This window comes from Ranitomeya imitator, chromosome 5 (genome assembly GCF_032444005.1).
Source record: "Ranitomeya imitator isolate aRanImi1 chromosome 5, aRanImi1.pri, whole genome shotgun sequence".
NCBI classification, from domain to species: domain Eukaryota; kingdom Metazoa; phylum Chordata; class Amphibia; order Anura; family Dendrobatidae; genus Ranitomeya; species Ranitomeya imitator.
This window is the reverse complement of record NC_091286.1, coordinates 469,176,710-469,194,858: the sequence shown is the minus strand read 5'-3', so window position 1 is coordinate 469,194,858 and position 18,149 is coordinate 469,176,710. Positions and strand designations below refer to the sequence as shown.

General features: G+C 38.7%; 1 protein-coding gene across 8 annotated transcripts in view; it reads left to right on the top strand.

Moving 5' to 3' along the window:
* NLGN1 (neuroligin 1) overlaps window positions 1–18,149 on the top strand; it is a 1,437,853-nt gene that overhangs the window by 877,987 nt on the left and 541,717 nt on the right. For 5 of the 8 annotated variants that reach the window (XM_069727295.1, XM_069727293.1, XM_069727292.1 and 2 more), the window contains one exon: window positions 7,018–7,077. The exons of the other annotated variants lie outside the window; for them this stretch is intronic. In XM_069727295.1, coding sequence (XP_069583396.1) covers window positions 7,018–7,077 — 60 coding nt within the window. The remainder of the gene's footprint in view (window positions 1–7,017; window positions 7,078–18,149) is intronic. 8 annotated transcript variants of the gene reach the window in all.

Below are 18,149 nucleotides of genomic sequence, written 5' to 3'. Positions count from 1 at the left end.
AATTCTGTCTTATGTGTGTTGTGGGTTGGCGCAATAAATTGTATTACTTTACGCAAGGTTACACTTCTGCCGAAGGTTTTTTCCTATTATGATCAGGAATAAGTTTGGTTTCTGTAAATAGCTTTCTGTTAATTTTATTACCAAAAAAATGAAACTTAAAGTGACCCTAAATATTCACAGTGAGATACCTAAGTTCTAATATTTATATAATGTCCAAAAATATTCATCTACTATGTCCATCAAATGTTGGAGTTGTTATATAAATTGTTTTATACTGAAGTGGTGATTTTCAAAGAAACCAGTCAGGTTGCCTCACTGTCCCCAACTACTAAGTTAGCAGAATTCATGTTGATTTCTGTATTCTAATGTGTTTTATGTGCCTTAGTGAAGCTGCAGTTTTTGAAAAATTAAGTTTAATCCTTCAGCTCCACATATGAAAGTCCGGTAACTTTTAGGGAGTCTTTAAGGGAGACTTTAAGTTAATGGAGTTCCCATCTGCTGGAACACCTGGAGGCTGTGAACTCTGGAAACCTCAGATCACAACCACATGGTGCCCCAGCAGTTGGGAGCTTTAATCACCCTAAAGTTTCCCTTAAAGGCTTCTTTAAAGTTTCTGGTGCTCACAGCTGCCATGAGACATGGTGGCTGTGAACTCTGTTAATGTTACCAGAGTTCACAGCCACGGAGTCTCCCAGAAGCTGTGAGTCCCAGAAAACTTAAGGAAGCCTGTAATGGAGAGTTCAGGAAAACATAAGGGAGACTTTAGGGCCACTAGAGTTCCCAGCAGCAGGAACATCTGGAAGTTGTGAACTATAGTAACCTTAGTTTAAATCCTCCAGGTGGTGCAGCATCTGGCATCTCCAGTAACCTAAGGGTATGTGTCCACGGGCCGTTTTACATCCGGACTAGCTGCAGATTGAATGCTGCTTGGAGCCGCAGTGTTCAATCCGCAGTGTCCAGATGTTACAGCATAGTGGAGGGGATTTTATGAAATCCCGTCTCCACTCTGCGTGTAACACGCATCCGGCGGCCCTGCGATTCTGGACATGCGGCGCGTCTTTTTAGATTGCAGCATGTCCGTTTACCTTGCGGCGACGCTGCACTGCCACAAGGTAAATCACAGGGCCCTATGTGTGGGGTGCGATGATTCCGGATGTGTGCAATGAACACATCTGGCATCATCGCGTCTCCAGAAGGGGGTGGGGCTTTGGGCGGAGCGAGTTTTCCACTCCGTCCAAAGCGTTGGCCATCCTGTAGGTGGACACATACTCTTAAAGTCTCTTTTAAAGACTTCTTAAATGGGCTGTCACAGAAACACATACTGCCGAATCTCATACCACTCCACGACAGCCAGCAGTGTCTGTGACTGGTGGTGATGTCAGTAAGGTTATCACCGGTCACACACACTGTTTCCCACATTGTCGCACAGCGTCTGTGACCAGTATTAACCTTCCTGATGTCACCGCTCATCACAGCGGCTTGCTTTTGCGCTACCCTCGTGAGAACTGGATGCGGCAGCTACAGCATGTCAAGCTTTTCCAGTGAACAAGGTTTCATATGCTGCAGATGTTGGATCCATCGACTGTGATCCCTGCATGAGACATTTACTTTCTAATAAATAGATAAATGAGGTGAAATGTCGGGAATTGTTTTTTTTTTTTAAAGAAAGGACTTTCGTGTCTTTATTTGTTTTCAAATAACTAATTTGACACTGCCCAAATCTAGGCGCCAAGAGATAAATTTGGGGGAGTTGTGAATATGCATTTTATCCTCAGATTTCAGAGGACAGTGGACCAAGCATCGAGTCCCTGGGTCTTAGATAGACTCAATGACGTAATACGGCCTGCCAATCACAGTAATGCCAGTGGTCAGCTTGGCTACTGCATTACTGTGTATGGCAGTCAATCTCTGAATGTTGGTTGGTTGTCTAACATCCACAAAATATGCGTGACAGTGACTCGAGCATTGAGCTCAAGGACCATAATGCTCAGATGAGTAAAGAACAGTGCCGAGCACCCTCACTCATCGCTATAAATTAGCAAACAAAAAATCTAAAACAAATTAACATTTGGTTTGATCAGCTTTTCTCTTGAAATCAGCATCAATTAATCTTGGTACACTTGCACACAGTTTTTGGAGCATCTCGGCTGTGAGGTTTTTGCAAACGTCTTGGAGAACTAATCACAAATTTTCTATGTACAGTGCCTTGCGAAAGTATTCGGCCCCCTGGAACTTTTCAACCTTTTCCAACATATCATGCTTCAAACATAAAGATACTAAATGTAAATTTTTGGTGAAGAATCAACAAGTGGAGCAGAATTGTGAAGTTGAACAAAATTTATTGTTTACTTTAAATTTGTGTGGAAATTCAAAAACTTAAAAGTGGGGCATAAAATATTATTCGGCCCCTTTAACGTAATACTTTGTTGCTCCAACTTTTTCTGCGATAACAGCTGCAAGTCGCTTGGGGTATGTCCCTACCAGTTTTGTGCATTGAGAGACTGAAATTCTTGCCCATTGTTCCTTGGCAAACAGCTCGAGCTCAGTGAGGTTTGATGGAGATCGTTTCTGAACAGCAGTTTTCAGCTCATTCCACAGATTCTTGATTGGATTGAGGTCTGGACTTTGACTTGGCCATGCTAACACCTGGATTTATTTATTTGTGAACCATTTCATTGTAGATTTTGCTTTATGTTTGAGATCATTGTCTTGTTGGAAGACAAATCTCCGTCCCAGTCTCAGGTCTTTTGCAGACTCCAACAGGTTTTCTTCAAGAATGGTCCTGTATTTGGCTCCATCCATCTTCGCATCAATTTTAACCATCTTCCCTGTCCCTGCTGAAGAAAAGCAGAGCCAAACCATGATGCTTCCACCACCATGTTTGACAGTGGGGATGGTGTGTTCATGGTGAGGAGCTGTGTTGCCTTTATGCCAAACATATCGTTTTGACATTGTTGCCAAAAAGTTTGATTTTGGTTTCATCTGACCAGAGCACCTTCTTCCACATGTTTGGTGTGTCTCCCAGGTGGCTTGTTGCAAACTTTAAATAACACTTTTTATAGATATCTTTGAGAAATGGCTTTCTTCTTGCCATTCTTCCATAAAGGCCAGATTTGTGCAGTGTACGACTGATTGTTGTCCTATGGACAGACTGTCCCACCTCAGCTGTAGATCTCTGCAGTTCATCCAGAGTGATCATGGGCCTCTTGGCTGCGTCTCTGATCAGTCTTCTCCTTGTTTGAGATGAAAGTTTAGAGAGACGGCCGAGTCTTGATAGATTTGCAGTGGTATGATACTCCTTCCATTTCAATATGATCGCCTGCACAGTGTTTCTTGGGATGGTTAAAGTTTTGGAAATCATTTGTATCCAAATCCAGTTTTAAACTTCTCCACAACAGTATCACGGACCTGCCTGTTGTGTTCCTTGGTCTTCATGATGCTCTCTGTGCTTCAAACAGATTCTTGAGACTATCATAGAGCAGGTGCATTTTTACAGAGACTTGATATGTGGGAAAAGGTTGAGAAGTTCCATGGGGCCGAATATTTTCACAAGGCACTGTATGTAGACTTGTGCACTTGATATACATTATTTGCATTTTGTTAATTAATATAAACCATTAACCCTTTTATTTGTTAAAGCATTTCTTATTTTGTAGGATTTTTCCACATCTGCCTAAAACTTTTTAACAGCACTGTATTTGCAAATGTATAGACCACCTTGTAAGAGTATTGACAACCATATTAAGAGGTCGTCTTGTCTAAATTGATGAGTCTGCAGTCACACTTATCAATTAGATCAGAAAACCCTTTTAAGGAAACAGTAAGGATGCAAAAATCTAGCATTTTTAACCATCCAGGTCTACTTTATTTTTATAATAGAGTTGCCCATTATGTGGGAAATACCTCCTTAAATGCTGTAGTTCCCTGAGTAAATTTAAAAAAAAAATCCTTATAATTATATCTTAAAAATTGTAGTTGATAGTTCAAATCATATTGAGGCCAAGCCTCCATAGGCTAATGTGACATTTTAAAGTCAAATGAATGCTGCGGCCAATCAGCAGCTGCTAATAGGCTGCTTCACTCTCTATTACCTCTGATAAAACCCAGACATCCAATGAATTGTGAGTGGAGTGGCCTATTGGTGCCTATTGATTGGCTGCAGTGCTCACATGGCATAATGTCACAACAGCACAATGAGAGAGCACTGATATCATGTGGACAGCATCAGTTATGGAGGTGAGTATAAGGTTTTTTTGTTATAATTTGCTTGTGGGACTACATCATTTCTTAGGCTGGGTTCACATATCTTTTGCCACTACAGTCATACATTGGCTTCATTGGGACTTGCATCCGAAATCCTGTAAATTGAGTTTCATGCGTTTGCACCAATGGGGCCAATGAGTGGAATTATGCAGTCAAAGTCACAGTGTAGTCAACTATACTTGATGTCTACCTCCAATAGGCGTATCCAGATGAAAATAGTACATAACAGAGCACACTGTGACTTTGTCTGCATCATTATAGCCAATTGCCCAGTGAGCACATACTCCCAAATCCAATATTGTGAGGGTTCAAACGTAAACCCCCTACAGAGCCAGTGAGCATAGTGGCAAATGCCATGTGATCCCAACCTTAATGGGTTCTCTATCTTGATTTTTAACTGCACTTTTTTATGAATGAATTACTAATAATCTATAAAGCATATTTCTCAATATTATCATGTGACCAATCAGCGCAGACTTCACTGTCCCCATCTTCCGACATAAAAATAGTGAAGAGGAGGAGAGAGAGCAGCTGCTACTCTGTCTTTTTCTTACCTATTGATCCATAGTCAGGAACAGTGAAGTCGGCGCTGCTATTGGTGCAGGGCTTTCTTGACGTTACAAACTGACAAGAGCCCCGGGTGAGCTGGAATGGCGCTGGCACGGGAGGAGCGTATAAGTGGTTTTATTTTAATGGGGCAAAAGCTCTGATTGAGAAGGAGTTGTTCCTGAGTGCGGCTAGGTGCTGCCATAGATAAAAAAGGTAGATTAGAGGGTGCCACACTCGCACACTGAAATTATGTGAGCTCTCGGACCCTGCAATGTCAGAACATGCCAGGTTTGAGGATTCAAAACAATTTTGAAGTAAAGACTGAGCACTTCCCATCATCATAGAGGGGGGTGGAGGAAAGTTATAGAGAGCTGAACAGTGAATGTATCAAGTATTTGGCCACACCAACGGTGCATTTAAACCCCCTCATTTGCATGTCTAATAAAACTGCTTATACTTACCACAAAATATGTACCATATTTATGAATTTTAATGATTTTTATAGAGGTTAAGTTCCCTATACGAATATATAAACAGTTTAATTTCAGATTTCTGGGAGACTGACTTTTTCTTCAAACACCATAATCGCTTTATTATTTTTCGCTTAGTTGCATTGCACCAGGGTAATGTTTTGTATATTTATCACATAACATTACTCTATTTAAATAATTGAATGCAAAAGCATCAGTTAATATTGAGCGATCAGCCATCCTTTCATCTTTCATTGTCGACAATCATTTTAATTTAAATGTCTCTAAAGTCCTGTTATCTTTTCTGTAAAGTAAAATATGAGCTTTAACACTGTTTCTGCACAGCTAAATAATGCACGATTATTGTCACTGAAACGACAGCAAAAATATATTTACAAAAATGCCAGGAGGTGCGTGCTGACAAGTACGTATTATGGATACATCCTGCCAACAAGAGCTTATCTATGATATATTTATAGTAGCATGTACCCTATGGTGTTTTTTTTTTATGGTGGTCTAATCATATTTCTCTTTATTTCTTTTTCAGTGACATACTGTGAAAGAGATTTACAACCCAAACTCTTGCAATACCTATACAAATTGTGTTAAATAATTAAATTCTCAATTTCGAGAACAAACATTCCATACTTCAAGGCTACGGTCTAGCCTGTCATATTAACCTTGTGGTTGGATGGAATATTAATATTTACATAACATTTGATTAAAATAAGATCTATTAGAGACCCTTAGCCTGCCCATGGCAAATCTAAAAAAATTCAACTCTTTAGTTTTAGTTTAAGATGGAGTTTTTTTCAGAAACGGAATTTGAAAGAGCTTGATGATGTATCACGCTCCTGTTGTCCTGAGGAGATGAAGCATTTTTTTTTTAAAAATTCATCATCTTGACAGAAAGTATATTTACTGAACGTTGCCAGTTTTTCGTTGTGGACCGTATTTTGACGCAATGCATGTTTTTTTTTATAAAAAGCTATTGACATCCACCTTTTCATCTTCCACTTGCTTTATAGTGTTATTTTTTATGCATGACATGGTACTGTTTGTTTTTTTTTCATGCAGCTGGTACTAACTTGAGCATCTTTGTTGTTGATATTGTTTTATGCATGCCAAATATTTTCACACAACATGCAATGTGCTGTTGCCTCGAAATGTGCAGGCCAGAAACCCGTTCTGATCTTCTCATCTGTGTGCTTTCATGTTTCTTTCTTTGCTAAATTGCTCAAATAAAGCATACTGACTAATAGAATATTACGCTTTTAGCAAAAGATTACAGTTTCTGTTTTTTTAATATTATATTGCTATGTAACAATTGTTTTTTCTACATTTTTACAAATAAAATGTTTAATTTTAGGTTCAACCATGGTTTTTGTCACACTATCGATATTTTGTAGCCAGGACTGTGTTTTGTTTTTGTTTTTTTTGTTTTTTTGTTTTTTACAGTCGAAAGCTGTACAATATTGCAATATTAAATGAAGCATTTTATAAGTTTTATAGTATGGAATTCTACTGTTAGAAAAAATAAAATTATTTTCAATTTATGGTAATAAATCCAAAGTTATTACTTTAGAGTCAGCATATGAAAAAAGAAACAAATCAATTTTTTTTGCCTTTTTGAATATGTTTGGGATGTGTTATACAATATTTTGATGTTTTTCTTTTTTTTTTATATACTATATTCTTGAACTGTTTTGCTCCATGTCTTCATTCTCAATCCTAGGTCCCCTTACAAAGAAACAGACAGATGATTTAGGTGATAATGAAGGTGCTGAAGATGAAGGTATTTTTTGCCACCAAACCGATTTGCATGACAAGGAATCCCTGCAAAATTGTCTCCTTTACTTTTTCTTGACTTCTTGTCTCTATTTTGAAGAGTTTTTCTTTTGATCCCATTTTTGATTGATGTGTTTTGTCTTCTTGCTTGTTTTATATTTTTTTCTACATTTTTTTCTCGACTGAATGTTGTTGCGTTTTACATTTTTATGCAAACAGTAAGTGTGTACACCAAAGCTCTTCTTGTTTTCTTGACAAGAATTTTTGATAACTTACATCCCACTTCTTGAATAAATTTTGTGAGCTCTTTGAACTAACACTGTTTTAAGTCTCTCAACATACCCTTTTTTTGCATGTCTTCTAACATTCCCTGAATATATTAATTTGAATTCCGCTAATAAGAAAATGTGGTGCTGTCTTTTATTTTCAAACAAATGATTTTGAAATTAATATATTTAATTATCCACTGGTTTGATGTTTCTTAAGATAGATATTTTTGAAGACTTTCTTTGCAAAAAAATTGATATACTACTGATACATTTGATCAAGAAACATTACAAAAGCACAGTTATGTCAAATCCAATGGTATTATAGTAGCTTATAGATAGAACAATATGTTTAAGATAATATAATAAAGGTATAAACATACAGTTTAAAAATTATGGCTAAAGATAGTGTCCACTTTTTATATCTTTATTTTTTAATAAACCTGCCCAGATATTAACCTGATCACAGTTTGTTCTTATTTTCTATGCAGCTTAACCAAAGGAGAAATAAAAAACTTTACCCTCTCTAATTTGAGTTTATTGTGCTGTCAATACAATGCACATGCCAGGTTCTTCAGTAGGAGAAAGAGACACAAAGTGTTGGAGTCTAAATTTGAGGGTCCATTTACACTATTAAATGACCACCAACCAGCAACCTGCTTGCCATTCAATAGTTGCTTTATAATCTGATAACACAGGCCAACCCAGCTTCAGATGTGCACTGTATGATCTGTAATAGATCATACAGTGGCAATAGGCTACCGTTGTACTCGGCAGCGTGAGTCCTGTTTACACAAGATGATGCATTTCCAAGAATGATGATTTTCTGTGCAGCGCAAAAAATGGTTTTACCAAATGAATGAATAATATTTAGAATTGAGAGTCCTTAGTGGTTGATATCATTTAATGGCTAACTGAAAAGATGGAAACAGAGTGCAAGCTTTCGAGACTACACAGGTCTCTTCATCAAGCATAGATAATCTATGCCTGATGAAGAGACCTGAGTAGTCTCGAAAGCTTGCAATCTGTTTACATCTTTTCAGTTAGCCATTAGTATAATAATAATAATCTTTATTTTTATATAGCGCTAACATATTCCACAGCGCTTTACAGTTTACACACATTATCATCACTGTCCCCGATGGGGCTCACAATCTAAATTCCCTATCAGTATGTCTTTGGAATGTGGGAGGAAACCGGAAGACCTGGAGGAAACCCAAGCAATCACGGGGAGAACATACAAACTCTTTGCAGATGTTGTCCTGGATGGGATTTGAAGACAGGACTCCAGCACTGCAAGGCTGCTGTGCTATCCACTGCGCCACTGTGCTGCCCAGGTTCCCTGTGCCCCCAGATTCACCAGGAGTTGTATCTTTACATATATACACCCTGCCTAACAGTCACTTTATTACATCACATACATAAACAGATCTTTACAAAAAATATTTCTAATGTTCATTTATTATCATAAATGATAATAAATGAGCAAATGAGGGCTTTGACTGAGGACGTTAGTGTCCCCAGATTAGTCTGCCCACTTAGATGTTATCATGCCCCTGTGGGCGTGATAACATTACTTACCAGCGTCAGCTTCATCGTTAGCGCTATACTTACCTGTGGCATGCCCCGGCTTCTTTTCCTCACTGCATTCATCCTCTGGAGCCAGGTGTCCCGGCTTCAGAAAGGCACACTGCGCAAGACTGGAAGTGCAGAAGAATTCCGATCATGCACAGTGTGTCTCTCTGAAGCCAGGACAGTACACCCGGCTTCAGAGGATGAATGCAGTGAGGGAAAGAAGTTGCATGCATTTGTATGGTAATTATAGCTGTATCGATGATGCTGGTGCTTGTAAGTTATGCTATCACGTCCACAGGGGAATGATAACATCTAAGTGGGCCGACGAGCCTGGGGATAGTAGTTCCCCATTGACATGTAAAAGCCCTCATTTACATATCATAAATGGACTTTATAAATACTTTTTATAAAGGTCTGTCATGTATGTAATGTGATAAAGGGGATGTTAGCCAGGGTATTTATATACACAGATACAACTCCTGGTGGTTCTGGGGACATTGGAGACCTGAAAGGTTCCCTTTAACTGCTTGGAGAACCTGAAATAAAATATCTCTCTAATTTCACTGAAATAGATTAAACCTGGTGCTCATTGTCATGGTAAACCAAGTGATGTTCCAAAATGTTAGCTATTGGAAAACAATCAATTATATTGGATCCAGTTCACATAGCAAATGAAGCACAATGGCTTTCTAGCTTGTCTTCTGTGACAGGTTGAAGAGTGTTCCTATAAGTATCTAATTACACAGTCGTTTCCACTGATTTATATATTATCATGCAGTGAAACAACATGAGCTAGTAAGAGAATAGCAAAATTTACCCTAGATCTGGAATAAACAACTATTTTGTAAGTAGTCTATGATGCCTAACTAGTTTAACAGTAGTACTAACATTTCATTACTGTTCTCAGTGGGTACTCTGTAATTCTATGTAATTTTAATTAAGGAAGAGTTCTGAAACAATCTCCCTCTGAGTTACCTCCAAGCATACAATTAGCAGTGTACAATTCGGCTGTGAACATGCAGCTAATGATTTCAGTTTAATAATTTATCTTTCACGCCTTAATCATATTAATGTCACAATTATGAATATCAAATTATCAACAGGTGATACTTGGTAAATCCTTACTGTATTATAGAACTAGCACACATGTAAAAATGAATCCGATGTGAGAGTTCACCTTACAAAATAAACACAATTTTTCATAATTTTGAGTCAAAGCCAGTAGAAAAATTGTCCACATATTTATCCATTAGAGTATGTCGTGTGCAAGTCTAAGGGGCAGATTTATCAAACATCAAATATTTGTCTTTGTTGATCACAACCAAATAGAGCAAATTTTTCAAGTGCAGTGTAAGAAAGGAGAGCTTGGTGTGGTCACCTAGTGTTGGATACAAAAATGGTCTTTTTGATGGTTTTTATTAATCTAATATCTTTCACTTCATGGATTGTCCCAATGCAAGGGTTGTCCTACGAACCTGTTTACTAGCATTTAAGCAAAGAACTCACACAAACACATGCACAAGTACACTACATTTTTATTTTTACAATTATTTTAGAAAATGATAGTTGGGGTTGGGTTTTAAAGGGAATCTGTCACTAGTAGAGATGAGCAGATTGATTCTCTGGACAGTACTACCTGGCAATTAGATGGAAAGCACACAATCCATTCATCCTCCAGCATCCTGACATGGTATAACCCCAACCCCAAAACTGATTGGCAGCTTTCTGTTTATGTACATAGAAATCTGTCAATCAGTGGTGTGGACCAATGAAGGACACAGATAATAAAGTGCCCCAGTGTAAGAACAGTTAATGGGGCCTTGTATTGTGATAGTTCTGTCTATGAGAGAAGCTGATTGGTGCTTTGGAAGTGGTAATGGTGTTATGTAGTGTTTAGCATTCCGAGAAATGCTAGATCTGGAGCAGATAAAATAGATTTTATCAGGACTACAGCAAGCAGCTCAGTAAGTGATACATAGCTGGAATCATGGTCTCTGCACCCACACCTTGCTGCTTTCAAATGGGGTAGCAATGATCTGCTGACAGACTACCATTAAGTTTAGACAGCTGAAAACTAGAATAGATGTAGCAAATTGTAGTGCCTCGCCTTATGCTGAATTATACATTAGGCATCTTTAGGCGACATTATATAACATTAATCAATCCTTTCCTGCTAGGCCACTCGCTTTCTTTAAATTTAATGTAGCTATGGCCATTTCATGGGAGGAGAAAGAAATTATTTGAAACAATTAATAAATGTCCTGCACTGCATATGTACCTGATTTCTCTCTTAAGTTCAGTTTTATATCAGAAGGAACAAATGTCATTTTGGAGTATGAGCTCCTTGTGCTGTCAAACACACAGTTTTGTGTTTCAGCCTGCTATCAATTAGGATAGTAATGATTGAGGAACGTTCCGTCACGTTGAATGCACTTGGGCATGTAAATCATCTGCTGCTTATAATTCCCTTTGCATTTGCCAGTCAATGATGTCAGAGAGGTACACCGTGGAAGACAAGTCCCGACATGCTGCAGGCCATGGTAAAACATTCAGGCCATGCAGGCTGTTCACAGTAGTATGATCAACATGTGTCTTGGCATTGTCATGTTGAAAAATGGCTCCTGGGATATTTTGAAAAAATAACGGTACCACTGGTTTCACAACCAACTCAATATAATGCCAAGTTGTACTGTACACGTAATGAAGCTTTGAGTAGACCAGCTACCATGCATTATGTTACCACTCACCAAAATCACAGGAGTAATACTGGTTCCCTATTGAAGGCCTCTTCATGGCATTGCCCACGTCGCCCAATATTGAAAAAAAGCTAAATATGTTTTCTTATGTCAACAATACAATGCCGTGATGCAGCTGTTCCCCATATGGTCTCCAAACCAATCTTCAGCTATTATTGCATTCTAGACAAAGTAAAACTCATCACTGAAAAATATAGACCTCTATTCCAGCCTCCATTGATGTCTTGCTATGCACCATGGCAGCTCTTGAGAGTGGTGGCCAGAAGACAATTGAACACCGATAGCGAGACATTTGGTTTGTAGCCCAATGTTGTGCACATGACTTCTGATGGTTTGGGCAGACACTGTTTGACGCCTTAGGGTTGGTATGTGTAAGTTAATTTGACTGCAGTACATGAGGAATTTGGTTATGTTGTGCAAACACCTTCTGATGACGCCTTTCTACTCTTGGTCTCCAATTTCATTTGCCATATAGAATGACTCAATCATGGAACCACTGATACGGCTATTATGCATTCAAAGCATTTCAGGAGCCATTTTTCTACATGACAATGTCAGGCTGCATCTTGCTCCCTCTACTTTAAGCAGATTGAATGGCCTAAACTTGCTACCAGTACATGGAGTGTCTCCAGACTTCTCTCCCATAATGCACATCTAGAACACTATTGGTTGGTAATTGCAAAGGGACCTTCTAGCAGTGGATCTTAATGATTTGTGTGCCCAAGTGTGGTAGACCATTCTTTAGAAAACTGTTAATCACTTCAATGAGAGCATAATAAGGCATGTAAGTGAATTTGGAATTATTAGTATATTATTAACATATCTATTGGTTATGTAATTTTCATGATTCCATGACTTTTCCTTAGGCAAGGTATAAAAGCAATTCTTTAACTCTTACATTTCTTGGCTAGATCAGGCCAACTCTAACTTTTCAATTCAAATATTGTTCACAAAGTACTCCTGTACCTAGCTGTTGATGTTATGGTGCCTTGAAATGGACTTTTGATTCTTTCTCACAACATCTACTTAGTTCCATAACTAAACCTTTGGCCAGTTTCAGACTATCATTTTTGGGTAAGGGTGTTGTCCGTCTAAACAACAGACAGCAGACTGATCCAATAATAGACAATGTGCCAGCATTCTGTGTAAATAAAACCACAGCATACACTAGTGTTTTCCATTCAATGGACAAGACATAAGATGTAAATTCCTTATCCCTTATCTCTTACATGGACAAGGGAATGGAGGTGCATACAGAGCCAAGCATATCAACAGTTTTTGGGAAAGTCTGTTTTTCATTAGGCCATGTGAACATAGCCTTATTCCAAAGTTATCATCTACATCAGTGTTCCCCAAGTCCAGTCCTCAAGAGCCACCAACAGGTCATGTTTTCAGGATTTCCTTACTATTGCCCAGGTGATGGACTTGCTGCCTGTGCAGGTGATGCAATTATCACCCGTGCAATACTAAGGAAATACTGAAAACATGACTTGTTGGTGGCTCTTGAGGAGCAGAGTTGGGGAACACTGATCTACATTATCAGTAATGTTATATTTGCTATGATGAAAGTTGTAGAGAATCCAAAGAATCCATCTGAAGCAACATAGTGTAGAGACAGACTCTGTGATTCCAGCAATGTGTAACTTCTTGGGCTGTTTTAAAAACGTTTTTTAAAAAACATTGTTTTATCACCAGTAGATTATCACTAGAGGACTAGTCAATCTGCTTCCATGTAGTCCAGCCACACCCACCACTGATTGGCAGCTTTCTGTTTATGCACAGTGCAGACAAAAGCTGCCAATCAGTGGTGTGGGTGTGTTGTACAGTGCTCAGCATTCATAGAACTGATAGTACTGTAGCAAATAAAACAATTTTTTATGAAAACTGCAGCATACAGTAAAGTAAGTGACACATTGTTGGAATAAGGATCTTGCTGCTAAAGATGGGACAGCAAAAACCTGTTGACAGATCCCCTTTAAGCTGCATTTATAAAGAAAGATTATCATGAATGAGCATTCTTAGGAACACTCGTGTTATGGAAGTCTATGAATGAGCATTTTGTTAATTCATTGGATGAAATAATTTTTTGTGCAGTAAGATCACTATAGTAGTGTACTGTCTTGAATAAAAAGGACTCACACTGGGGAGGCAATGGCAGCTTACGGCCACTGAGCAATTTACAATTGATCGTTCATGATGGAGAAAGGTTGAACTTGAGGGACCTAAGTTGCTTTTCAGCCTTTGTAACTTTGCTTAGTGTTCATTGTTTACCATTGTTTACCCATGTAAACATGACCACCAATCAGTAAGATGTTTACTGACTGACGGTCATTTAGTGCCACCTGCCGATCCTTACAAATGGAGTTTTAGCCAATAAGAATCTGTATACTAAAAGCTGCTTCTTCACAACAGTAATGGATACATATTAGGTAGCTATTCTGAGAATGAATCAGAAGAACAACAGGAGACATCATAACAAGGAAGGATTGTGTAAAATGATCCTAATTGAAAAATTGGAATATTTTACATGATGCAAAAAATGAATATAATAGTTAGCTGTGATATAAATAAATAATCCCAACTAATAAAACCTCATGAATGGCAGAAAAATCTTTCGCAAACAAATAGCTTTGCAGTTCCCAATTTATACTGAAAGCTACGGTATTTTACTATAGTGCTGCCTACGGTACTATAGCAGTAATTGTTATAAACATAAGGGAAAAAAATATATATTCTTTCTGTTCCGCCCAATCTTGCGGATAATTTCTTTTTCTCTGAGATAAGTATTTTAAATAAGAAAAAATAGTAGAATAAAATAAAAAAATAATACTTTTTAAAGGAATACTAGCTTAAGTGTTATCTTAACCCCTTAGATGCAGACTCCGGCGCTGAGCTAGCATCTTTCCTGGCACTGCGAACTTGTAATGATCTGAAGAATCATAATGACTAGTGTTGAGCGATACCGTCCGATACTTGAAAGTATCGGTATCGGATAGTATCGGCCGATACCCGAAAAATATCGGATATCGCCGATACCGATATCCGATACCAATACAAGTCAATGGGACATCAAGTATCGGAAGGTATTCTGATGGTTCCCAGGGTCTGAAGGAGAGGAAACTCTCCTTCAGGCCCTGGGATCCATAGGGATGTGTAAAATAAAGAATTAAAATAAAAAATATTGATATATTCACCTCTCCGGCGGCCCCTGGACATCACGCTGGTAACCGGCAGGCTTCTGTGTTTAAAATGAGCGCCTTTAGGACCTGCGAATGACGTCGTGGCTTCTGATTGGTCGCGTGCCGCTCATGTGACCGCCACGCGACCAATCAGAAGCCGCGACATAATTCGCAGGTCCTTAATTCCTAGAATTAGGAGTTTAGTGAATGAGAATGACGTCGCGGCTTCTGATTGGTCGCGTGGCGGTCACATGAGCGGCACGCGACCAATCAGAAGCCGCGACGTCATTCGTAGGTCCTAAAGGCGCTCATTTTAAACACAGAAGCCTGCCGGTTACCAGCGTGATGTCCAGGGGCTGCCGGAGAGGTGAATATATCAATATTTTTTATTTTAATTCTTTATTTTACACATCCCTATGGATCCGATACCGATACCCGATACCACAAAAGTATCGGATCTCGGTATCGGAATTCTGATACCGCAAGTATCGGTCGATACCCCATACTTGCAGTATCGGAATGCTCAACACTAATAATGACTGATCGGTTTTAGCATTTAGTGAACATGGTTAAAAAGAAAAACAAAACAATTGTGGAATTACACTTGTGCAATTTCACCGCACTAGGAATTTATTTCCCGTTTTCCAGTTTATTATATGGTAAAATCAGTGGTGTTCTTCAAAGCTACAACTCGCCCCACACAAAACAAGCCCTCACATGGTCAAATTGATGCAAAAAATAAAAAAGGTATGGTTCTAGGAAGAAGGGGAGCAAAAAATTAAATTGAAAAATGGAAAATGGCCCTGGAGTGAAGGGCTTAAATACTCCTAAAAATACATATATACTGATTTTAATAAGAACTAATTGCTATTGTTATAGCATTACTACAGTTTTTTTTTATATTTCAGTGCTGGAGTGATGCTACTAATGTAAGTTCCCTGACCCTAGTATTAGGCCGGGATAACACATGCGAGAAACACGTCTGTGTCTCGCATGTGAAATCCCTCCTCTGGCGCCGGCACTCCAGAGCAGAGCGTGCGGCCGCATAGCAACACATGGAGCCGCACGCTCCGCTCCCAAGTGCCGGCGCTAGAGCTTGGATTTCACATGCGAGACACTGACGTGTTTCTCGCATGTGTGATCCCGGCCTTATACTCATACTTCTGCTCTTCCCAAAGCCTTTCTGGTCCCACAGCATCATATTGTGAATGCAATGTCTGACTGGCTGTAAGTCAGAGGTAACGGTTAAAAGCTCTCAATGTAAGTCTATGAGAGCCTCGTTCTGGCCTTATTTTGGCTTTTATAGACTCACATTGAGAAGTGACCTCGCCCAACTGAAGCAATCCAGTAGGTCATAACCTGCAGAAAACTGACCCGTATTAGTGCCAATAATAGATGAAAATGGTGGATAGTCAGTATGAGACTAGGGGCAGGGAATTTAGGTTAGTTACACCACTCCAGGAGTAAATAAAAATAAAAAAGCGCTTAAGTTGGTCTTTAATAGTTTTCAAAATGAGAAAATGTAGTGTGAACGTCAGGTAATAATATATATATTTAATTATACAAACAGTACCTGCGTTGAACTTTTCCATTTATACCTTTGAATAAGTAAAAAAAGTAAATCATTTACAAATTGTAAACTATACTATTATTTTTCATGTTATCAAAAGGAAATTTCCATCCCTTTTCATAAATTTTTACAGAAAATTACCAAATATTGTGAGTTACTTAACTTAATGCAGTTTAAAGCTGTTTTTTTTTTCTTATACTGCATTTCAAATTAATTGGTTCAACATATTAATAAATTCTCAAGTTCAGTATCTCTGTATCACCAGTGGAAAAAGTCAACATGCACACCACACTTGCAAGGCCTATTGAATCGAAATAGTCTAAAAAACAAGGAGAGCAGTAGAATCTTGATTATTATTTTGTTCGTTCTGCTTGGAGCATCAGTTGTTTTCACTGACAGGGCAAAGTAGCAATCCTGGCTTTGCAGAATTTTTATTAGATTATTCCAGGTTGTTCACTGCTTATTGTTAGCTATGTCTTATTTTACACTGTTTATAAATATAACAGTATGTAAAGTAAGCTTCTAAGATATTTCTAATAGTAGCTGTAGGCAACTAGTTTTCCGTAGTCTAGTGGAAAATTTATTGGGACTGGCCTTTTTATGTGCCAGTCTTAATGTCAAACTTGCTGAAGCAAAATGGACCTAATTTGTTCAAAATGCATTTTAATAAATGTGATTCATGTTTGGTGGTTTGATAGTTAGAAAGTCTAAACTATTCTAGCCATGGACTGCCATAACCTCGCAGGGCTGTGAAAAGCTGCACACTACCCATCAAATAGCACCAACCATTCAAAAAGTTAACAGGTGCATTGGAAAGCTGCTAAAAGTTGCAAATCATCGTGCCAATGAGGTTTTAATTTTTACAGGAAGAAAAAGGTATTGAAGCCATAACTAAATTATCCCTTTATGCAGGAGTTTAGGAGCAATGAATAACAAAAATTGAGCATTGTACAGAATTATTAAGAAAGTAGAGTAGCCTATATATTTCGTATTTAAAGGGAACCTGTCACCAGGTTTCACTGATAAGAGATATGGCCATCACCTTTCAGGTCTGATATACAGCAGTCCATTCTATAATGCTGTGTATCTGGTCCCAACCCGACCTGCAAGAGAATAAAAATAGCTTTTATTATACTCACCTGCGGGGGTCCAGTCCAATGGGCGTCGCTGGTCTTGGTCCGGCACCTCCCTTCTTATCGCAATGCTGCCTTCCTGCTTGTTTCATGTGGATGACTTGTCACCTCAGCACTGCACTCCTGTACAGGAATACTTCTCTGCCCTGTTGAGGGCACAGCATAGTACTGCAGTGCATAGGTGCCTGGAAAGGTCAAAGAGCCTCGGCGCATGCGCACTGCAGTACTTTGCTCTGCCCTCGACAGGACATAAAAGTACACCTGCACAAGAGCACTGTATTGAGAAGACTGTGTGGATGATGAAGGGACACATCATCCACACGAAGCAAGCACGAGGACGGGAATCGTAAGAAGATGGGAAGCGCTGGACCAAGACCAGCGATGCCCATCAGACTGGCCCACCCATGGTTGAGTATAATAAATTATTTGTCTTCTCTTACAGTTTGGTTTGGGGCAGATATACAGCATTATAGAATGCTATATATCAGCAGTGTAAGTAACTCTTACTGGTCAAACTGGGTGACAGGTTCACTTTAAGGTATTCCTGTTAATATTATCAACAATAAAGAGAACCTGTCATCAGGATGTTATGCCTTACTC